This window comes from Oenanthe melanoleuca, unplaced genomic scaffold, assembly GCF_029582105.1.
Source record: "Oenanthe melanoleuca isolate GR-GAL-2019-014 unplaced genomic scaffold, OMel1.0 S001, whole genome shotgun sequence".
NCBI classification, from domain to species: domain Eukaryota; kingdom Metazoa; phylum Chordata; class Aves; order Passeriformes; family Muscicapidae; genus Oenanthe; species Oenanthe melanoleuca.
The window spans coordinates 4,041,343-4,059,433 of record NW_026612650.1 but is presented as its reverse complement, the minus strand read 5'-3'; the positions used below and the strand labels follow the sequence as shown (position 1 = coordinate 4,059,433).

General features: G+C 51.1%; 2 protein-coding genes across 2 annotated transcripts in view; one reads left to right on the top strand and one right to left on the bottom strand.

Moving 5' to 3' along the window:
• The window catches only part of LOC130266173 (zinc finger protein 3-like), a 164,538-nt gene that overhangs the window by 44,991 nt on the left and 101,456 nt on the right, over positions 1-18,091 (top strand). The gene's annotated exons all lie outside the window — the stretch shown is intronic.
• LOC130266179 (zinc finger protein 892-like) overlaps positions 5,027-18,091 on the bottom strand; it is a 70,622-nt gene continuing 57,557 nt past the window's right edge. The window contains exons 2-3 of the mRNA XM_056515544.1: positions 10,020-11,282; positions 5,027-6,027 (exon numbers count right to left, since the gene is read on the bottom strand). Of these exons, the coding sequence (XP_056371519.1) occupies positions 5,269-5,928 (660 nt within the window). The 5' untranslated portion in view covers positions 5,929-6,027; positions 10,020-11,282 and the 3' untranslated portion in view covers positions 5,027-5,268. The remainder of the gene's footprint in view (positions 6,028-10,019; positions 11,283-18,091) is intronic.

Here is an 18,091-nt window from a genome sequence, read left to right as displayed (position 1 = left end):
TTCTGTCTTTGCTAGTACTTCCAGTTTAGTTTTTAGAGTCTGATTTGCCCTTTCGACGATGGCTTGTCCGGTGCTGTTGTACGGGATGCCGTGTATCAAGGCGATGTTCCATTTTGAGACGAATGCTTGGACTGTCTTCGAGGTGAAATTTGTGCCATTGTCTGTCTTGATCTGTTTTGGGATTCCAAGCCATGCCATGGCTGTCAGCCAATGTTGGATGGTGGCTTTGGAATCTGTCCTGGAATGCTGTGTGGCCACGATCATACCACTGTATGTATCCACGGTAACTGCGAGCCACACTCGGGGTTTTAATAGCTGGCATTGGGTAAAGTCTGTTTGCCATATTTCTGAGGCTTTGAGGCCTCTGGGGTTGACGCCGCTGGACCACAGTGGTGATTTTTGACAGTGAGGGCACGTGGCAACAACGTGCTTTGCATCTGCCACCGAAATCCCGCACTTCTTCGCGAGTGCTTTTGTTCCGATGTGAAGGGATTCATGCAACTGACGAGCTTCTTTCAGCGTCCATACGCCTTTTGCGGCTGCGTCAGCCTTGTCATTGCCAATCTGGTAGAACCCTTTGGTCGGGTTGTGGCTGTTGACGTGGATGACTGATATGGTGCCTTTCCGTGAATAGAGCGCTTCTTCTAGCATCATTGCTACCGGGGACACTGATACACCTGGTCCAGACATGGCTAGGCACAGCTTGGCCACAAATATGGAGTCAGTCACTATGTTGAGGTGTTCTTCTGGGAACAGTCCACACGCTAGCACTACGGCAGCCGCTTCGAGCTGCTGGACTGAAAGCGTGGGGTCTGTTGTCTTGACACATTGCCATTGTTCTCCTGACTGCCACACTGCCGCTGCTGTGGAGGTCAGCGACGATGCATCCGTGAAGACGGTCGGTCCTACCAGTGGTCGGTCGATTATCTTTGGTGGGAGATCGATGTCGACGACGGTGAGCAGCTGAGTCCAAGGGGGTTTTGCGGCGTAGCGAATCTCTCCTCCGAAGCCTGCAAGGGCCACAGCTAGGTATTCAGATACTGTTGTAGACTGCACAGAGAGTTGTTTGCAGAAGGGCAAGTAAATCCTGGCAGGTTCGATGCCCAGGTGTCTCAGGGCGAGCTTTCTGCCCTTCATGATGAGGCTGCCAAGACATTCGACTCCTGGGGAAAAGGCACGCGACGGTTTCCCCAAGACCACCCACAGTATCGGTTGGGCTTTGTCGGGGGGTCCTTGGGCTAAGGCTCCCACTCCCCCCTTTTTTGTAAAGTGGACATACAGATCGACCGGCATACTGGAGTCCCATCTGGTGAGTGTGCTTGCTGATACTTGGTGTTCGATAAAGTTGAGCGAGCTTATCGCTTCTGGTGTCAGGGATTTCTCCTCCCATGGGATTTTTCCTTTCAAGAGGTCATTCAGGGGGTCCATGACCTCAGGAGGAATTAGGACGATGTTGCGGAGCCACTGTAAGGGCCCTACCAGTTGCTGCACGTCATGGAGCGTCTTGATATTTCTGCGGATTTTCATCTGGGGAGGGGTTACGTAAGAGCTTGTGATTCCCACCCCTAGGAAAGTTACGCACGGTCCCTTTTTTATTTTTGCGCTCGCTATTTCGAAGCCATTTGTTTTTAAGGTCCTGGAGATGGTTGATATCAGCTGGTCCACTTAGCTTGTTGATGGTGCGGCGATCAGGATGTCATCCATGTACTGCATGATGGTCACTGTCAGGTTGCTCTGCCGGACTGGTGCCAGCGCTCGGTCCACGGCGATCTGGCAGATAGTAGGGGAGTTGATCATTCCTTGGGGCAGCATTTTCCAATGAAAGCGTAGGTTAGGCCGCTGGCTGTTTGGAAAGACAATGGAAAAAGCGAACCGCTCCTTGTCATCCTCGTGCAGGGGAATAGAAAAGAAGCAGTCTTTGATGTCGAGCACTGCACAGGGTTGTCCTCTCGGTATCACCGAGTTCATGGGCAGCAAGGTTTGTACCGGGCCCATTGGCTGGATTTTCTTGTTCACTTCCTGCAGGTCATGCAGGAGACGAAATCCTTCACCAGACCGTTTAGGTATTACGAAAATCGGGGTGTTCCATGGGCTCGTGGAGGGTTCTATATGATTCTTGTGCAGTTCACGGCCAACTAGCTTAAGGAGAGCAGTCATCTGAGGCTTGGACAAGGGCCACTGTTCGATATACACTGGATCGATTGATTTCCAAGTTAGTTTGATGGGCAGTGACGGGTACACGACAGTGGCCCTTAGAATAAATTTGTCATCCTGACATCCAGCATGGCTAAGGCATCTCTCCCCAGCAAGGGTGGGCAATCCGACATGACGTACACCGTGAGGGTGATGTCCTTCCTGGTCCTCTCTCGGTGCAGAGTGTTATTGCTATTGGCTGGGTGCTTTTGCGGGCTCGGGACTGCCCTCCAACTCCGCTCACCATGGGGGCTTCTTCTAGCTTCCATGGTAGAGGCCAGTGTATATCTGGAATGACGGTGACGTCTGATCCAGTGTCCACCCAAAAGGGGAGGCAGATGGCCGTGCCGTCAGAGCTGTTGCGGAGACGACACTCTGCCCACACGATCAGCGGGTGCCTACCCACCTTCACTGCAAAGACCATCCATGGGTCTCGCTCGTATGCTTTCATGGCCAAGGCCACCCAGGGGCCTCGTCCCCAGGGTGCTGTTCTTGGTATTCCTGCGGTGCAGGTGGGTTCGGCTGAGCTGTTTGTTGGGCGACAAAGTTGGCCATTTCTTGAGGGGGTAATGGGCGTGGAAGCCCCGTGCCCCATTGAGGGTTGCTGTAGGTGGGCTGCTTGGTGTTCCAGGAGGGAGAGGGCTGGGTACGGCCCGGCTGCCCCCTCCCCTTCCCGTTTCCCTGAGGCTTGGATCTGCATTCCTTAGCTAGATGCCCCTTCTTTCCACAAGCCCAGCATGGTCCTCTAATTTTCCCCTGGCGTGGTGCAGCAGCTGCTGGTGGGTGTCCTGACTGGGGACAGTTTACTGCCACGTGACCTGCCTGGCCACACTTGAAGCATGCCATCACGCTGGTTATTGCAGTGTGAACTGCTGCTTGAATGGGAGCTAGGTGTTCTTCCTTTGCTACATGTCTGATCATGGTTGCGATATTAGACCCAGGTGGCAGTGATCTTAGAATGTCTCTGGTGGCTGAATTGCATTGCTGGCGCAGGCAGTCTGCTAGCACAGGTCCTTTCGCTTCTGAGGGCAGTGCTGAGCAGTCTAAAGCTGCCTGGAGACGATCTACAAACTGAGTGAAGCTTTCACTCTCGCTCTGCTTTATAGTGGACCATGGCGATGGTCTGGCTATTGCTTTAGAGGCAGTACGGATGGCTTCTCGGGCAGCACGGGTGGTAGTCATGACCTCATGGGCTCGCAGGCCCTCTGCCTGTGCTTGTGGGGTGATCATGGCTGGATCTCTGCCCATCAGCCTCTGTATGCTGGAGCCATGCAAAGGATGGTTCTCCCCAGTTACTAGGGCTAGCTGCTTTGCACAATTGTCCTCCCATTCTTGTTTAAAAACGATCATCCCTGCCCCATCAAAGATTAATCTGCAAGTCTGTTTAATATTAAAGGGGAGCATATCATCGCCTCCAAAAATGCTATCAATAAGTGTGGAAACCATGGCAGAATTGATTCCTTTGTCAGCAACCGCTTTCACGATAGCCTGCACATCCTTCGGGTTTACCGGGGTATACGTTCTCTGGTTTCCGCCGGCACCCCCCACCCTGACCGGGAATACTAACTTGGCAGACGGGGCCCACTCCGCACATGCTATTTTAATTTTACGCCAATCTGTAAGGGGGGTTCGATTTGTATCTGGTGTCCCCTTAACCCATGCCGGAGGGTTATAGCTAGTGGTGTTATATTTTGCGGCTCCCTTCTCATGAAAGCTGCAGCCGATGTCAGATTCCTCTTCCGACCACCCCTCCGACCGGCTGTCCCAGCTCCGGTCAGAGTCAGAGCCGGAAGTCGACTGACTGGATGTTTCCGGGCTGCTCAGCCTTTTTCTCGGGCTCTGCCCCCGCCCCTTCCCCCGGGGGCCGGGCCGTTCCCTCCCCCTGGGATCCCCCTGCCTCCTGCTGGGGGAGGTTCTTGCCCTATAAGGTCCTGATTTAAAATGAGCTCTGTGATTGGTCTTACGCTCCACCTCGGGGGCTGTCCCTCCTCCCTGCTCGTCTGTGCTTGCGCTGTTCAGCGAGCCCTCTGCATGCCTGCCCCCCGCGTCAGCGCCCCGCCCCCCGCCACGAGGCTCGGCGCCATTTTTAAATTCATAAGGCGGCGGAGATCTTTTATCTGCTGCTGCGAGCTCTGATATTATAGCAGCACTCTGTGCCTCCTCCGTTAGCCCCTGCCACAATGCCCGCGCGCGTTCCCCCGCCTCTGGTGGCGGTGAGTCCGAACTGGGAGGGTGAGGAGGGGGCTCCGGGGACCGCGCATCCGCGCGGCCGGCTGGGTCCGCGGTTTGAGTAGCCGCCCCGATCCCCAGCTGCGGCGTGGCTAATAAACAAGTTCGCGCGGCTTTCCAGGTCTCCTGCTCCTGCCGAGCAGCCCGCAAAGCCTGGATAACTTTGCCCCATGATTTAAGAGGCTTCCCTGAGCCGGAGGACATGGTGTCCTCAGGCAGGGCTGTAGTGCATTTATCCCATACCTCCGGATGGAGAATTTCTACCGGGCTCTCTATGGCCCCAAGCTTAACCAACCTCGGCACTGCGAGAATAAAATCCTTAAGCTTACAATCAATATTCCACTGAGCGTGGATCTCACTTACGACCTTCGCGATAGCGTCCATGCTCCTCGCTGGTCCAGGGGACGTCACCCTCACTGCACTCGCCAGCGGTGCAGTCGCCGGGTCCTGGTTGGGCGAACCCCAAACTCCGTGCGATCGGTTCCCGATCTTTTTTCTTCTCCCGGGTTTCGGCACCAATTTGTTGACTGGTGGCCCGATCCAGGTCCGGCACGGTGGCCCTAACCCAGAGTCACTCGGTCCATCAGCTCCAGGACACCAATGTGGTGGACAGCAAATGGCGTTTATTGAGGGGTTACAAGGGTCTTTATAGCCTAGATAGTAGTGGTCATTTCCCCTAGCTCACGTCCGGCTGTGAGCTCAGATCCGGAGCAGTGGATCTCTGAGGGAGAGGGGTCCCTATCTTAACCGTACATCCCGATATCTTCCGCACGCTTTTCCCTAACTCTCCACAGCTGGAGCAGAGCACAAAGCTCTTCCCACATCGGGGCACTCACAGGGTTTTCTTTAGCGGTGGGTCCATTGGTGTTTGGTCAAGGTTGAGCTCTGTGAGAAGCTCTTCCCACACTCGTAGGGCCTCTCCCCGGTGTGGATGCGCTGGTGTCTGATGAGATGGGTGTTTTGCTTGAATCCCTTCCTGCATTCGCGGCATCGGAAGGGCCTCTCATCTGTGTGAATCTGCTCATGTAGGAGCAGATGGGAGCTGGTCGGAAACCTCTTCCCACACTCAGGACAGTCGAAGGGTCTCTCCCCTGTGTGGACGAGCTGGTGGTTTCTCAGGGCAGAGCTCCATCCATAGCTCTTCCCACATTCCACGCAGGTGTAGGGCCGTTCCCCAGTGTGGACCACTTGGTGCCGCAACAGGATAGAGATATCTCTGAAGCTCTTCCCACATTCCCCACACTTGTAGGGCCATTCCCCAGTGTGGATCCTCTGGTGATCCATTAGGTGGCCCTTCTGTCTAAAGCTCTGCTCACATTCCCCACACTCGTAGGGCCGTTCCCCAGTGTGGATCCTCTGGTGCCGGATAAGCTCAGACCTGTAGCTGAAGCCCTTCCCACATTCCAAGCACTTGTGGGGTTTCTCCCCTCCATGAGGCTTCTCCACCAGCTCTGAGCTCTGCCTGGATCTCTGGTTGCCTTCGTGGCTCAGGGAGGGTCTTTCCATTTCGCAGCTCCCTGGGCTGGATTTGCAGCCCCTCCTTGTAAGGGATCTCTGAGGCTTTTCCTCCTCCACTGTCCACCCACACCTTGGGAATGAAAAATCCTGGTTTGGGGAAAAAACAAGAGGAGAGGGCCTTGGGGTGGGGATTCCTCCTTGCCCAAGTTTATCTCAGGAAATCATTGGGCATCTTGTGTCTGTAAGTACCTCCAAAACACCAAGATTCAGACCAAAAATCCTCCAGACATCAAAACACAGACAAAAACTCCCCCAAACAGCAAGATTTAGTCTTAAACCCCTGTAAAACAAAGATTCAGCCCCTCTAGGAAAACCAAAGAACCAACATTTAGCTCAATAAAGGTCAGAAACACCAAGATTCACCCTGGTGAAAATCGTGGATCCCCCTCTCGAGTCACCTGCTACATTTGTGGAGGGGGGGCGCAACGCTCCTGGGCCTGCAGGGAGGCTGCAGATACAGGGAGGGGTGAACCTTGTCCTCCTTCCCGTTTCTCCTCCTTCTCCTTCTGTGTCTCTTCTCTTCCTCACACTTCCTCCTACAAGTGCTCCTCCTCCTGCCCAATCCCACCTTCTCCCCCCACGTGCAGTGTTTGACCGTTTTGTTCTTTAATCCTGCTTCTTCTTCCCTTCTCCTGCTGCCCCCAGGCACAGCACCCACTGCTGCTCCCTCTTCCCCCCAAACCCACAGCATCCCAGCACAGGGGCAGGGATGGAGCTGGGTCAGCGCTGGGCTCTCGGCCGCTCCCACCCACACTCGGTCCCCTCTGCAGCCACTCCCTCCACGACAGCGTAGTGGGGCCCAGCCCTGGCAATTGCAGAGACCCCATGGCAAATGGCCAATGGCCTCTCCCCCTTCTGTGAATGAAATTGCTTTTACAAGACTCCTTTCCTTTCCTTGTGGACAGAAACCTCTGGTGATGTGAAGTTTTCCACACACCTTGGGGCTCGGCCAGAATTCGTTCCCCCATCTGGGGCAGGGGCAGTGAGTAGAGCTGAAGGTGCCTCACCCAGTTTGGGTGATCGGCTCCCTTGGGGGGCGGCGGCACCGGGCATGGATTGGGTACCCAAGAGTGACCAGGAGACAGACAAGTGACAGATCAGGGGGGCTGTGCAGAGTCAGCAGCCAGAGAGCACTGAAAATCTCATCAGTGAGTGCAGTGGGATCTCTGGGGAGTAAACATGGCAGGGCACCCTTAGAGGGGAGAAAGGGAAGCCAGGAAGGGCTCCTGGCAAAAGGGATCCCAAAATATCTCTGAAGGGACCCTTGGGAGCATGCTGAGGGAGTTTGCACATTCTCCCAGAGGTAATCGAGGACATGGACACCCAGGGGGGCAATATGGGAAACCCAGAAGGGATTTAGACAACACTATTCAGGGGATAAGTGGGAAAGATGAGCTGGTGTGTTTTATTCAACCACTGTTACAAGATGTGGGGGATGGGTTTGAAATGCAGGAGCTCTTATTTGTTCCTAATTCTGACTGTAATTTTCTGAGAAGGGATTTGATGGCTAATTTAGTAATACAAATTAATATTGTAAATGTGAAACAGTGTTGTGCCTTTGTCTGGCAGATGTCTGGCAAGGCCTATGCTGAAGAGAAACCAAAATTGTAGGCGATATGGAACCTCTCCAAAGTACTTTGCAGCAACCAGGACAAGTGGTGTCTAAAAGCAATACCCTATTCCAAAGCAGGGAAGGAAGGGCTCACAGCCTGATATTGAGTCCCTGCTAAAGGCAGGGCTTTTGGAGCCTGGGATCTCTCCATATAATGCTCCTATCCTGCCAGTCAAGAAATCAGATTGAATCTATAGAATGGTGCAGGACCTAAGAATAATAAATGAGTTTATTAAACCCAGGTACCCCACAGTCTCAGATTCTTTCACCATCTTGAACCAGGTTCCCCCCTCACACTGACACCATTCAGTACTTGATGTCAAAGAGGCTTTCTGGGGATGCCCACTCACACAGGATGGTAAACTGTATTTTCCCTTTGAGTGGGAACAAGAGGTAGAAGGGAAAATGGTAAGGACATAGACGGTCCTTCTGCAGGGATGAACGGAAGCACCAGCCTTATTGGGGCAAGCCTTGCAGAAAATATCACAAGAATTTACTCCACCCAAGGGATTGGGTTAATGCAGGATGTGGATGACTTGCTCCAATAAAGACAACAAGAAGAAGTGGTAGAAGAAACCTCTGTGAAAAGGCTGAATGCCTAGGTTAAAAAGCATCTTTGAGTATTTGAAAAAAAAGCAAAAATGCTGGAGGGAAAGGTTACATATTTGGGACATATTTTTCCTGAATTTTGTGGGGTATTGACCCAGAGGGGGACCAGGGAATTACAGAAGTAATGGTACCCAGAACGAAAATGGAGCTGAAGATTAATAGGGAATACCTTGACCCAGACTGACGATTCTCTATTAGAGCCAGGGCACTGTATGACTTTTTAAATCCTGATAGCCTCAATGTTGTGGTATGGACATGAAAAAAAGAACAAAACTTGAGAAAAAGAAAACACAAAGGAATTGATGCTGCAGCCATGGCTCTTTAGGACTCAGAAAAAAAATTTGAATTGTATGTGGATGTTAAGCAGGGCCATGCAAAAGGAATTTTTGTGCTAAGAATGTTTAAGCCACTAGCCAGACCGGCCTCACTCTCTGCAGACTTGTACAGCCACAGCTTTAATGGGACCTGAGGCCCAAAAACTGATGGCAGGAGGATCTCCTGTTGTTCAAGTCTGGCGCCAAGTTAAAGCTTTGATAACCAAAAGAGACTCTACATGGATGAGCAGTGCTCAGTTATTACAGAATGAAACTTGTTCAGTGGCACAAGGGGATTTAGAATTGAGGACAGGAGAAGGGTTTAAGCCACCCTCCTGTTTGAACAGCCTGCACAGGGGCAGGGAACAAACCCATGGCTGCATTCAAGTGACAGAGCTCCAGAGCCAGGACAGGATAGATTGATGAGAGTTGCTTATGCATGAGTCTTCAAGGAGGAGCTTTAGAAATGCTGATTAACACTGCTGGGGCAAAATACCCATTTATCATTTGAATTACAGAATTAGATTATATGATGTCCTCCTAATAATAACCAACCAGACAAAATAGGTCCTCAACTTCTTACCAATCACCAAGACAGAAGGCAACATTGGAAGAAAAAAGATAAAAAGGGAAATACCAAAGCAGCTCATATTCCAGTCGAAATATAGAAAGGGTGGGAATGCGACACGTTTTCGTGGTTCCCTGGCAGACCATGGCCATAAACGAATGCTGCTGCTCCTCTGATGTGCTGCAGCAACTCTCATCTTTTTCCCAAGCACGACACCTTGCTGAGTGCAGCTCATTCAGCAGGTGAGCAAGGGAATGCAGGTGGCAGCCAGGCCCCCTGATCCAGAAACGGCTACAAAAGGACAGGGAGTGCGGGCACTGAGAATAATCCCAAAACCTAGGAGGAGCCCGAAAGAGATTGAGCCAATGGTAATTAAAAGTTTCTAAAGACAATTCTTGAGAAAATGAGAAGAAGTATTGAACGGAATAAGATGGATGCCCTTGTAGATAAGGCCAGGAATTTGAAGATAAGAAAGTAACGGGACAAGACATCAGTTTCAAAAAACGTTACTAATTGACACAGACTGCTGCTAAGCCGAGATCAATTCCTGAATTTTGAGAAGAAACACTTACCAGAGGCATGAATATCCAATGATATACGAAAGGACGGGTGCATTTTAAGGAGGACATACAGCAGGAGGATCGGAAAATCTGAACCTTCCCAGTACCTCAGGCAGTGGGGAAAGGGAGAGGGAGATGCAGCCGGGAAAATGAGGATAAAAAGGAGGCTGCATTTTGGAGTCCGCATTGCAAATGTCGCATGGCCTCTAGCTTTATTCATCAATAAAGTCACTTTTACAGGACTCCTCCGTCTCCCTTGGGAACACAAAACTCTGGCCACGTGAATTTTCCCGCACAGCCCCGGGGCCTCTCTCAAACATCCCTTGCCCGCCTCGGGCTCCTGCCGGGGCTCCACGTAGGTCCCGACACCATCCCGGATTCACTCTCAGCTCCCACCGCCTGCAGCTCCCGCTCACCCCGAGCTCCCGGCTGTTCAGGGCAGCAGCGGTTCCTTGGCCCGATGCCCGGGCCGGGCCCAGCGCGAGAGCCGCTTCTCAGGCGAGGTTTACGAGAAATGGCGGAGCGAGGAGAAAGGGAGGAAAGACCGTGCCGCGTGCACAGCCCACCCCTCGCTGCGGTTGGCTCATTCTGACGTCACTCCTCGATCTCGCACGCTGATTGGACAGAGCAAGGACAAGCCCGGCCCCGTGGCTAAAGGCACCATTGTGGCAGCATCTGCGCGGGCCCAGGAGCGGTGGCAGCGGCCGGAACCCGGTGAGGCGGAGGCCGAGTTCGGACTTGTCTCCAGCGCAGGTGGGAGCCGCGCTCGGTTGTGAGGGGGCTCGGGGCTCGTAAGGCTCCGGCCACTGCCGCCGCATCCGGACCCAGACAGACGCTCCGCCAACTGCTCCTTTACTGCGCTAGGAGTGCTTTGACTGCTGCTCGGGGGCGGGACTTCTCTCCGCTCTGCCCATTCAGCGCGCGAGAAAAAGGAGTGACGGCAAAATCAGCCAATCGATCGAGGGGTGGGCTGTGCACGCGGCACGGTCTTTCCTCCCTTTCCCCTCGCTCCGCCATTTCTCGGAAACCTGGGCTGACGAGTGGCTCCCGCGCTGGGCCCGGTCCGGGCATCGGGCCAAGGAACCGCTGCTGCCCTGAACCGCCGGGAGCTCGGGGTGAGCGGGAGCTGCGGGCGGTGGGAGCTGGGAGTGAGTCCAGGATGGAGCCGGGACCCACGTGGAGCCCCGGCAGGAGCTCCAGGTGGGCAAAGGATGTTTGAGAGTGTTCCCGCGGCTGTGCGGGAAAATTTACGTCGCCAGAGTTTTGTGTGCCCAGATGAGACAGAGGAGTCCTGTAAAGCTGACTTTATTGATGAACAATGGGAAAAGCTACGGGCATTTGCCATTCGGTCTCTAAAACGCAGGCTCCTTTTTGTCCTCATTTTCCCGGCTGCATCCCCCTCTCCGTGTGTTCACTGGCTGTGGTACTTGGAAGGTTCAGATTTCCCGATCCTCCTACTGCATGTCCTCCTTAATATGCACCCTTCCTTAAGTATAACATCCGATTTTCACGGCTTTGTTAAGTGTTTCTACTTTTTCTAGGTTCACGAATTGAGCAGGATCTTGGCTGAGCAGCAGTCCATGTCAATTAATAAAATTTCCTGAAACTGAAGATTTCTCCCATTGCTTTCTCATGTACAAGTCCCTGGCCCTTTCTCTAAGCAGATTCACTCTTTAACTCTTTTTTCTTCTGGGTCTTCTTTGGTTCTGGGATTATTCTCAGTGCCCTCACTCCCTGTCCTTTTGTAGCCGTTTCTGGATCAGGCCTGGCTACCACCTGCATACCCTTGCTCACCTGCTGAATGAGCTGCACTCAGGAAGGTGTCATGCATGGGAAAAAGATGAGAGTTGCTGCAGCACATCAGAGGAGGAACAGCATTTGTTTAACCCGTGGTCTGCCGGGGAACCACAAAAACGTGTTCCATTCCCGTCAGTTCTACCTTTGGACCAGAATATAAGCAACTTTCTTATTTCCATTGTTATATGTTTCACCACTTTTCAGTTACCTGTGTGCAAAAACCAGTTTGAGTCTTTTAATTTTCTGCAAATGTCACCTTCTACCTTGGCGTGGTTGGGTCTGCAGGATGGTCAGGAGCTGAATCTGTCTGGTTGGTTATTTTTTCCAGGACAGCTTGTAATCGTGCCATTCAAATGATAAATGGGTACTTTTCGCCAGCAGTTAATTTGCATTTCTAAAGCTCCTCTGCAGGCTATGTGAAACTAATACTTGTTTTCCAGAGCACTGGATGACTCACATGTGCCCCCACCCCAGTCTGATATTAACTTGATATCTTTAGTGTTAGAGAGTCAAAGCATTACTTGATTCTGGCCTGGATGTGCAACAGAAATCATTTCATCCACATATAGCCCAGGTGTGCAGAGAAAATAATTCCCTGGCATGTATTTTACTAGATTTTTCATAAATATTATATTGTCTGAAACCATTGAAATCCGTTGGTTTAATATTCATTAATTTGAAGTTGTGTAGTTCTTACTATTTGATTTCCTATTTCATCCAGCTTTATTCTCTGATGTTAATTAGGTCCCAACTCCTGTATTTCCTTCTCATGCTAATCTAAACCAGATGTAGACAACTACACTAGGGGCAGGGTCTGGTGTGGCTGTTCCTTGATGTTTGCTGATGGTCGATGATGTTCTGTTGATGGATATCTTTTGGGCTATTCCCAGTCAATTGAGATGTTAAACTCATCTCTGTTGAGTGGTGTAACACCCCTTAAAAGCCCTTTAAGATTTCATTCCCCAAGACAAAGGCAAACAAGGCCTGAGTAGGGAAAGAAAATTTTTAAAAATTTAAACTAAGTATATTTTCCAGCACCAGCCCTGTTTTTTCATTATATTCTAATCCCCCCCAGCCCAATGTGTGTGATTGAGAGCCAGAGTGGAATTGTGCCGTTGTGTTCCCCAGCAGCTGTGGCAGTGCAGGCACAGAAAGCAGCGAAGCTGCAGCAATGGCAGCAAGGATTGGCCCCAGTGGCTGGAGATGCCAAAGGAAGGTGCCCAGGCAGAGGATTTGAGCAGAGGATGTGTGGGCAGGCCCAGGGGCTTCCCCCGCTGTGGAGCCCTGGCTGCTGATGCGTTGCCTTCAGTGCAGGCTCAGTGGGGCCTCCCATGCTGGTGCTGCAGCCGGGAAGTGCAAATCTGCGGGGCTTGAGAGCCCCTGAGCCCAGGGTGAGGGGTCCCCCTGTGCTGAGCTGTGCTGGGGCTGTTTCTGTGCTCAGGGACACTTGGGATGGACATGGCATTTGGCCACCAGTGGTGCTTCTTTGCTCTCCTCAGGCAGGACCCGATGTCCTGGTTGGATGTTGGGAAGAGCAAAGTGCCAAGGCAGGCTCTGTGCCAGCCCAGCTTCCTGGGGGAGAGACTTCACAGGAGACAGAACTGTGGCCACAGAATGTTTGAAATATACAACCCTTATCTCCACCCCCAGCAGATGTAGAATTTCCAGGATAAGGAATTGCAAACACCAGTTCCAAGGGAGATAATTGAATATCTGCCCAGGGTCTGGCTCTTATTCTTGCCAAGGCCAATGGCAAAAGCCGTACCCGTGGCATCTTTATTTCTATCACCGGCTCCCAAAGGAATTTCTTTATTCCCACATTCGTTCTTTCTACCTGACATGAGCTCTGGGGGTGCCAGGGCTTGTGGAGGTCCTATTGTATTCCTAAAGCAGCCATAACCGCCTGAAGGATCTTTCCTGTAAAATGAGTTCCCTACTGAGTCTGTTGCTTCCACACTCCCTTATCTTGGAAATACTTGTTTTTGAAATACCTTATAAGTGATCCAGTGATTGCTGAAGAAGTCAGAATTGCTTTTACCACCCTGTTAGCTGCCATGCTGTCAGCAGAAGATATTTGAGCCTTCCTGCTCAGGGCATTTCAGTGCCAGGCTCTTCCAAGCACACACAGCTCTGCCGGTTGAGCTGACCATGCAGGCAGTAACCTGTGCTTGGTATAATTCCCTTTCCTTAATCAGAGTGTGTCTTGGAACTCTTCTCTCTTCTTCTGCCCTTGCAGACCCATTCATAAACACATTTTGTCCCTCAGGCCAGGCAATGTCTCATCAATCTCTCCCAGCCTGGCTCTGGAGCTCTGTCATTTGAATGCAGCCATGGGTTTGTTCCCTGCCCCTGTGCAGGCTGTTTAAACAGGAGGGTGGCTTAAACCCTTCTCCTGTCCTCAATTCTAAATCCCCTTGTGCCACTGAACAAGTTTCATTCTGTAATAACTGAGCACTGCTCATCCATGTAGAGTCTCTTTTGGTTATCAAAGCTTTAACTTGGCGCCAGACTTGAACAACAGGAGATCCTCCTGCCATCAGTTTTTGGGCCTCAGGTCCCATTAAAGCTGTGGCTGTACAAGTCTGCAGACACTGAGGCCACTCTGGCCACTGGGTTAAACATTTTAGCACAAGAATTCCTTTGGAATGGCCTCGTGTAACATCCACATTTTTAAAAAGCGAGCTTGACTTTCCTGGTAAGTTTTTAAAGGTTTAAGAGACAAACAATAAAGCAAAAGGTTATATTCACAGGGTACTTGGCCTTCAGCCAAGAGCACAACCTAACTCAGAAAGCACTTCCTTAATGCATCAACCTCTTGCATATTAATTGATCTTTCATGCATTGTTCAAACATACTCCCCCCCAACCTGCAAATCATCATATTTTCCTTCCCTGGAGGTCTGGAGTCCCATAGTCCAAGAATGTGAAAAATTTCCTCATTATCTTTTCTACCATTCTCGGAGTTAGTTACATGAACAAAACTTTTTACCTCGCCAAGTTATAGTCCAAGAAAAATAGATTTATCACAGTACTATTTATAAGTTTTGTTAAAAGCAAAACTAAAATAAACTCTAATAATGCAGCAAGTGTTCCAACATTATACATATAGCTTTCATTTTAATATTTGCCAAAAGCCAATAATATAATATGTAGTATAACACACATACAATTAAAATTTCTTTTCTCAGTCTGGAAGAGCCATGGCTGGAGCACTAATCATTTTGGTTTTATTTAATTTTCGCAAGTTTTGCTGTTTCTTGAATCCATACCACAATATTGAGGCTGTCTGGGTTTAAAAAGTCCTACAATGTTCTGTCTCGAACACAGAATCCTCAATCCGAGTCCTGCAATTACTTATTAGTTCTCAGAATTGTCCTAGCTCCATTTTATTGCTGGGTAACGTAACTTCTGAGATTTTCTGGTCCTTCTCTGCGTCAGTACAGCACACACCTTCAGTCAATATATGTCCCAAATATTTAACCTTTTTCCCTTCTATTTGCATTTTTTTTCCCAATTACTGAAAGATGTTTTTTAGCCTTAACATTCAGCCATTTCCCAGAGGCTTCTTCCACTTGGCTGAAATACTTGAGGGTTAGAGACTTCCCAATGCACCCACTGTAACTCTCCCTTAATGTGCACCCCACTTTTGTATAGCTAATGATATTCATGGCTTTGTTAGGTCTTTGTACTTTTCCTAGAAGTTCATTAATTTAGCAGGACCTTGGCTGAGCAGCAGTCTGTGTGGTCAATTAATAACCTGATGGCTTCTACTGTCACTTATGTACACATCCCTGGCCCTATCTCCAAGCGGATTCCCAGCATCTGTTTGTAAAGACACTTTCCTGTTCTTCCTTCCATGGGGGTTCAGGCCGCAGCTCCCAGTAGGACCCCACCTGCACCTCCCCGGGCCCCAGCGCCCCCCGCGAGAGGAATTTGGGGAGGTGGGAGGGGGCAGCGCCAAGGCCGGGCCCCCCCGCGCTGTCGTGGCGGGAGCGGCTGCAGTGGGGACCGAGTGCGGGCGGGAGCGGCCGAGAGCCCAGCTCTGCCCCAGCCCGAGCTGCCCCAGCTCCATCCCTGCCCCTGCGCTGGGATGCTGTGGGTGTGGGGGGAAGAGGGAGCCGGCAGTGGGTGCTGGGCCTGGGGGCAGCAGGAGGAGGGAAGGAGAAGCAGGGTTGAAGAACAAAATGGTCAAACGATGCACGTGGGAGGAGAACATGGAATTGTGCAGGAGGAAGAGTTAGAATAGTAGGAGGAAGAGGAGTATGAGGAAGAGTAGGGACACAGGAGGAGGAGGAGCAGAAATGGGAAGCAGCACAAGGTTCCACCCCTCCCTGTATCTTCAGCCTCTCCCCCAGCCCCTGGAGTGTTGCCCTGCCCACATGGAGCAGGTGACAGGGGAGGGGTATCCACGATTTTCACAGGGATGAATCTTGGTGTTTTGGAGATTTATTTAGAAGAAGGTTTGTGCTTTGGGTTTTTGCAGGGTCTGAATCTTTTTATTTTGTGAGGGGGGGAGGGGTTGCTGATTTTTGCTGAATTTTTTCTGTTTTGATTTATGTGTTGAACATCTAGAGGATTTTCAATTGTGGCCTTGGTGGTTAGGATCTACTTGCAGGCACAAGATGTCCAGTGATTTGCTGAGATGAACTTGGGCAAGGAGGAACTCCCAGCCCAAGACTCTCTACTCTTGTTTTTTCCCCAAATAAGGTTTGTCATTCCTAAGGAGTTGGCAGATGGAGGAGGAGGAAGAGTCCCAGAGACCTCTTACAAGGAGGGGCTGCACACCCAGCCCAGGGAGCTGCAAAGAGGAAAGACTCTTCTTGAGCTGGGAAGGCGGCCAGAGATCCAGGCAGAGCTCAGAGCTGGTGGAGAAGCCTCATGGAGGGGAGAAGCCCCACAGGTGCTTGGAATGTGGAGGAGTTTCAGCTACAGCTGCAGGCTGATCCAGCACCACAGGATCCACACTGGGGAAAAGCCCTACAAGTGTGGGGAATGTGGGAAGAGTTCAATATCTGAGCACAATATCAAGAGCACAGTATCTGATCTGATGCGCACCAGTTGATCCACATGGGGGAACGGCCCTACGCCTGCTTGGAATGGGGGAAGAGCTTTGCGGACATCTCAAATCTGAGAAAACATCAGCGCATCCACACTGCCCTACGAGTGTTGTGAATGTGGGAAGAAGTTTCAGATCATCTCTAATTGCCTCAAACATGAGCAGATTCACACAGATGAGAGGCCCTTCCGCTGCCCCAACTGCGGGAAGGGTTTCAAGCAAAACTCCACCCTCACTGCCCATGGTGCATCCACACTGGGCAGAGGCCCTACGAGTGTCCTGAGTGTGGGAAGAGGAGCTCTCACTTGACCCAACACCAACAGAGCCACCACTAAGGGAGGCCCTGTGAGTGCCCTGAGTGTGGGAAGAGCTTCGTGCTCTGCTCCAGCTCCATCCCCCATGGGAGGATTGGTGTTAGATGATCCCCAGTGACCCCCGTTGGGCAGAGCTCTGTTGATCCGTGACCCTGGTGATCTGTGTTGGAAGGACACCTGGCTGGGGGCTCTGCATCATCCTGTCTCTCTGTGGGCACCTGGATGGACGCAAGGGCAGGAATGCCCACTGGGACACAAACGGACGTTGGGAATCCCTTGGGGAGAGTAGATTTGTTGACTTTCAACCCCAGGAAATCTTCTATATTCAATCCTAGCTTCTGGTGGCATCCAGGTGTACTTAATGGTCTTGCAGGTCTTTTTCTATGTGGTGGTTTGTAAAGATTTCCTGAAATTTTTTGTCTGCTAAGACCTGGGCTGTCTTCCTTGTATCTGACAAGAGCCAGTCAGTGTCGGATTTTAATATTGACACATTGTTACAGCAATAAGCAAGTCTATGCCTCTTTGTGAAACACGCATGTAAAGACAAAAGAGACAAAAGTTCTCTTTCCCTTCCAACCACTCACAAAGTAACACCAGCCCAGGTCCCCTCCACGCGGCCCGGGCCGGGCAGGGGCAGGCGGGCTCTGACTCAGAGCTCAGGAAGCTGCCGGGCCCCGTTTTCAAGCAGGGACCCCGATATCCAGGGAAAGGAAAGGAAAGGCCCGTTGCTGACATCTCTGCCCCCTGGCACGGCCGCGGCTCGGCAGAACCCTGCCCTGCCCCAGCCCGGAGCGGCTCCGAACGGCCGGGCCTGCCCTGCTGCCCCTGCGGCCTGGGGGAAAAACAGCTGAGCCCCATTCTGGCAAGGCCCCCACAGCCTTGTCTGCTGGGCAGGGTGGAGGAAGAACCCGTGGCCTGGGGCTGGAATTGAGTGCAGCGGGTGCCGGAGAACAGCCATGAAACCAGAAACTCATCACTGCTTCTCTGACTAAACCCTGCAGTCCTCACCCAGCCCCCAGCGTGGCATTGAAAGACTCTTTATTGTAAATAACTCTGACTGCCCCACTTGGAAAACATCACAAAACCCTCTGCTGGTATGGTAAGGTATTAGCTCTTACAATGCCCAGAATAAAGCTTTACAAATACTTTATTCTCTCTCTGAAATAAAAAAATTAAAGAAAAAAAAATCAAACCAAACCAAAAACAAAACCGAAAAAACCAAAACACAACAAAAAACAAAAAACTAAATAGTAATCCACACAGAAACAATTAAAAACACTGAAATCAAACAAAAAGAAAACTCAAATCATAAATAAAGGATA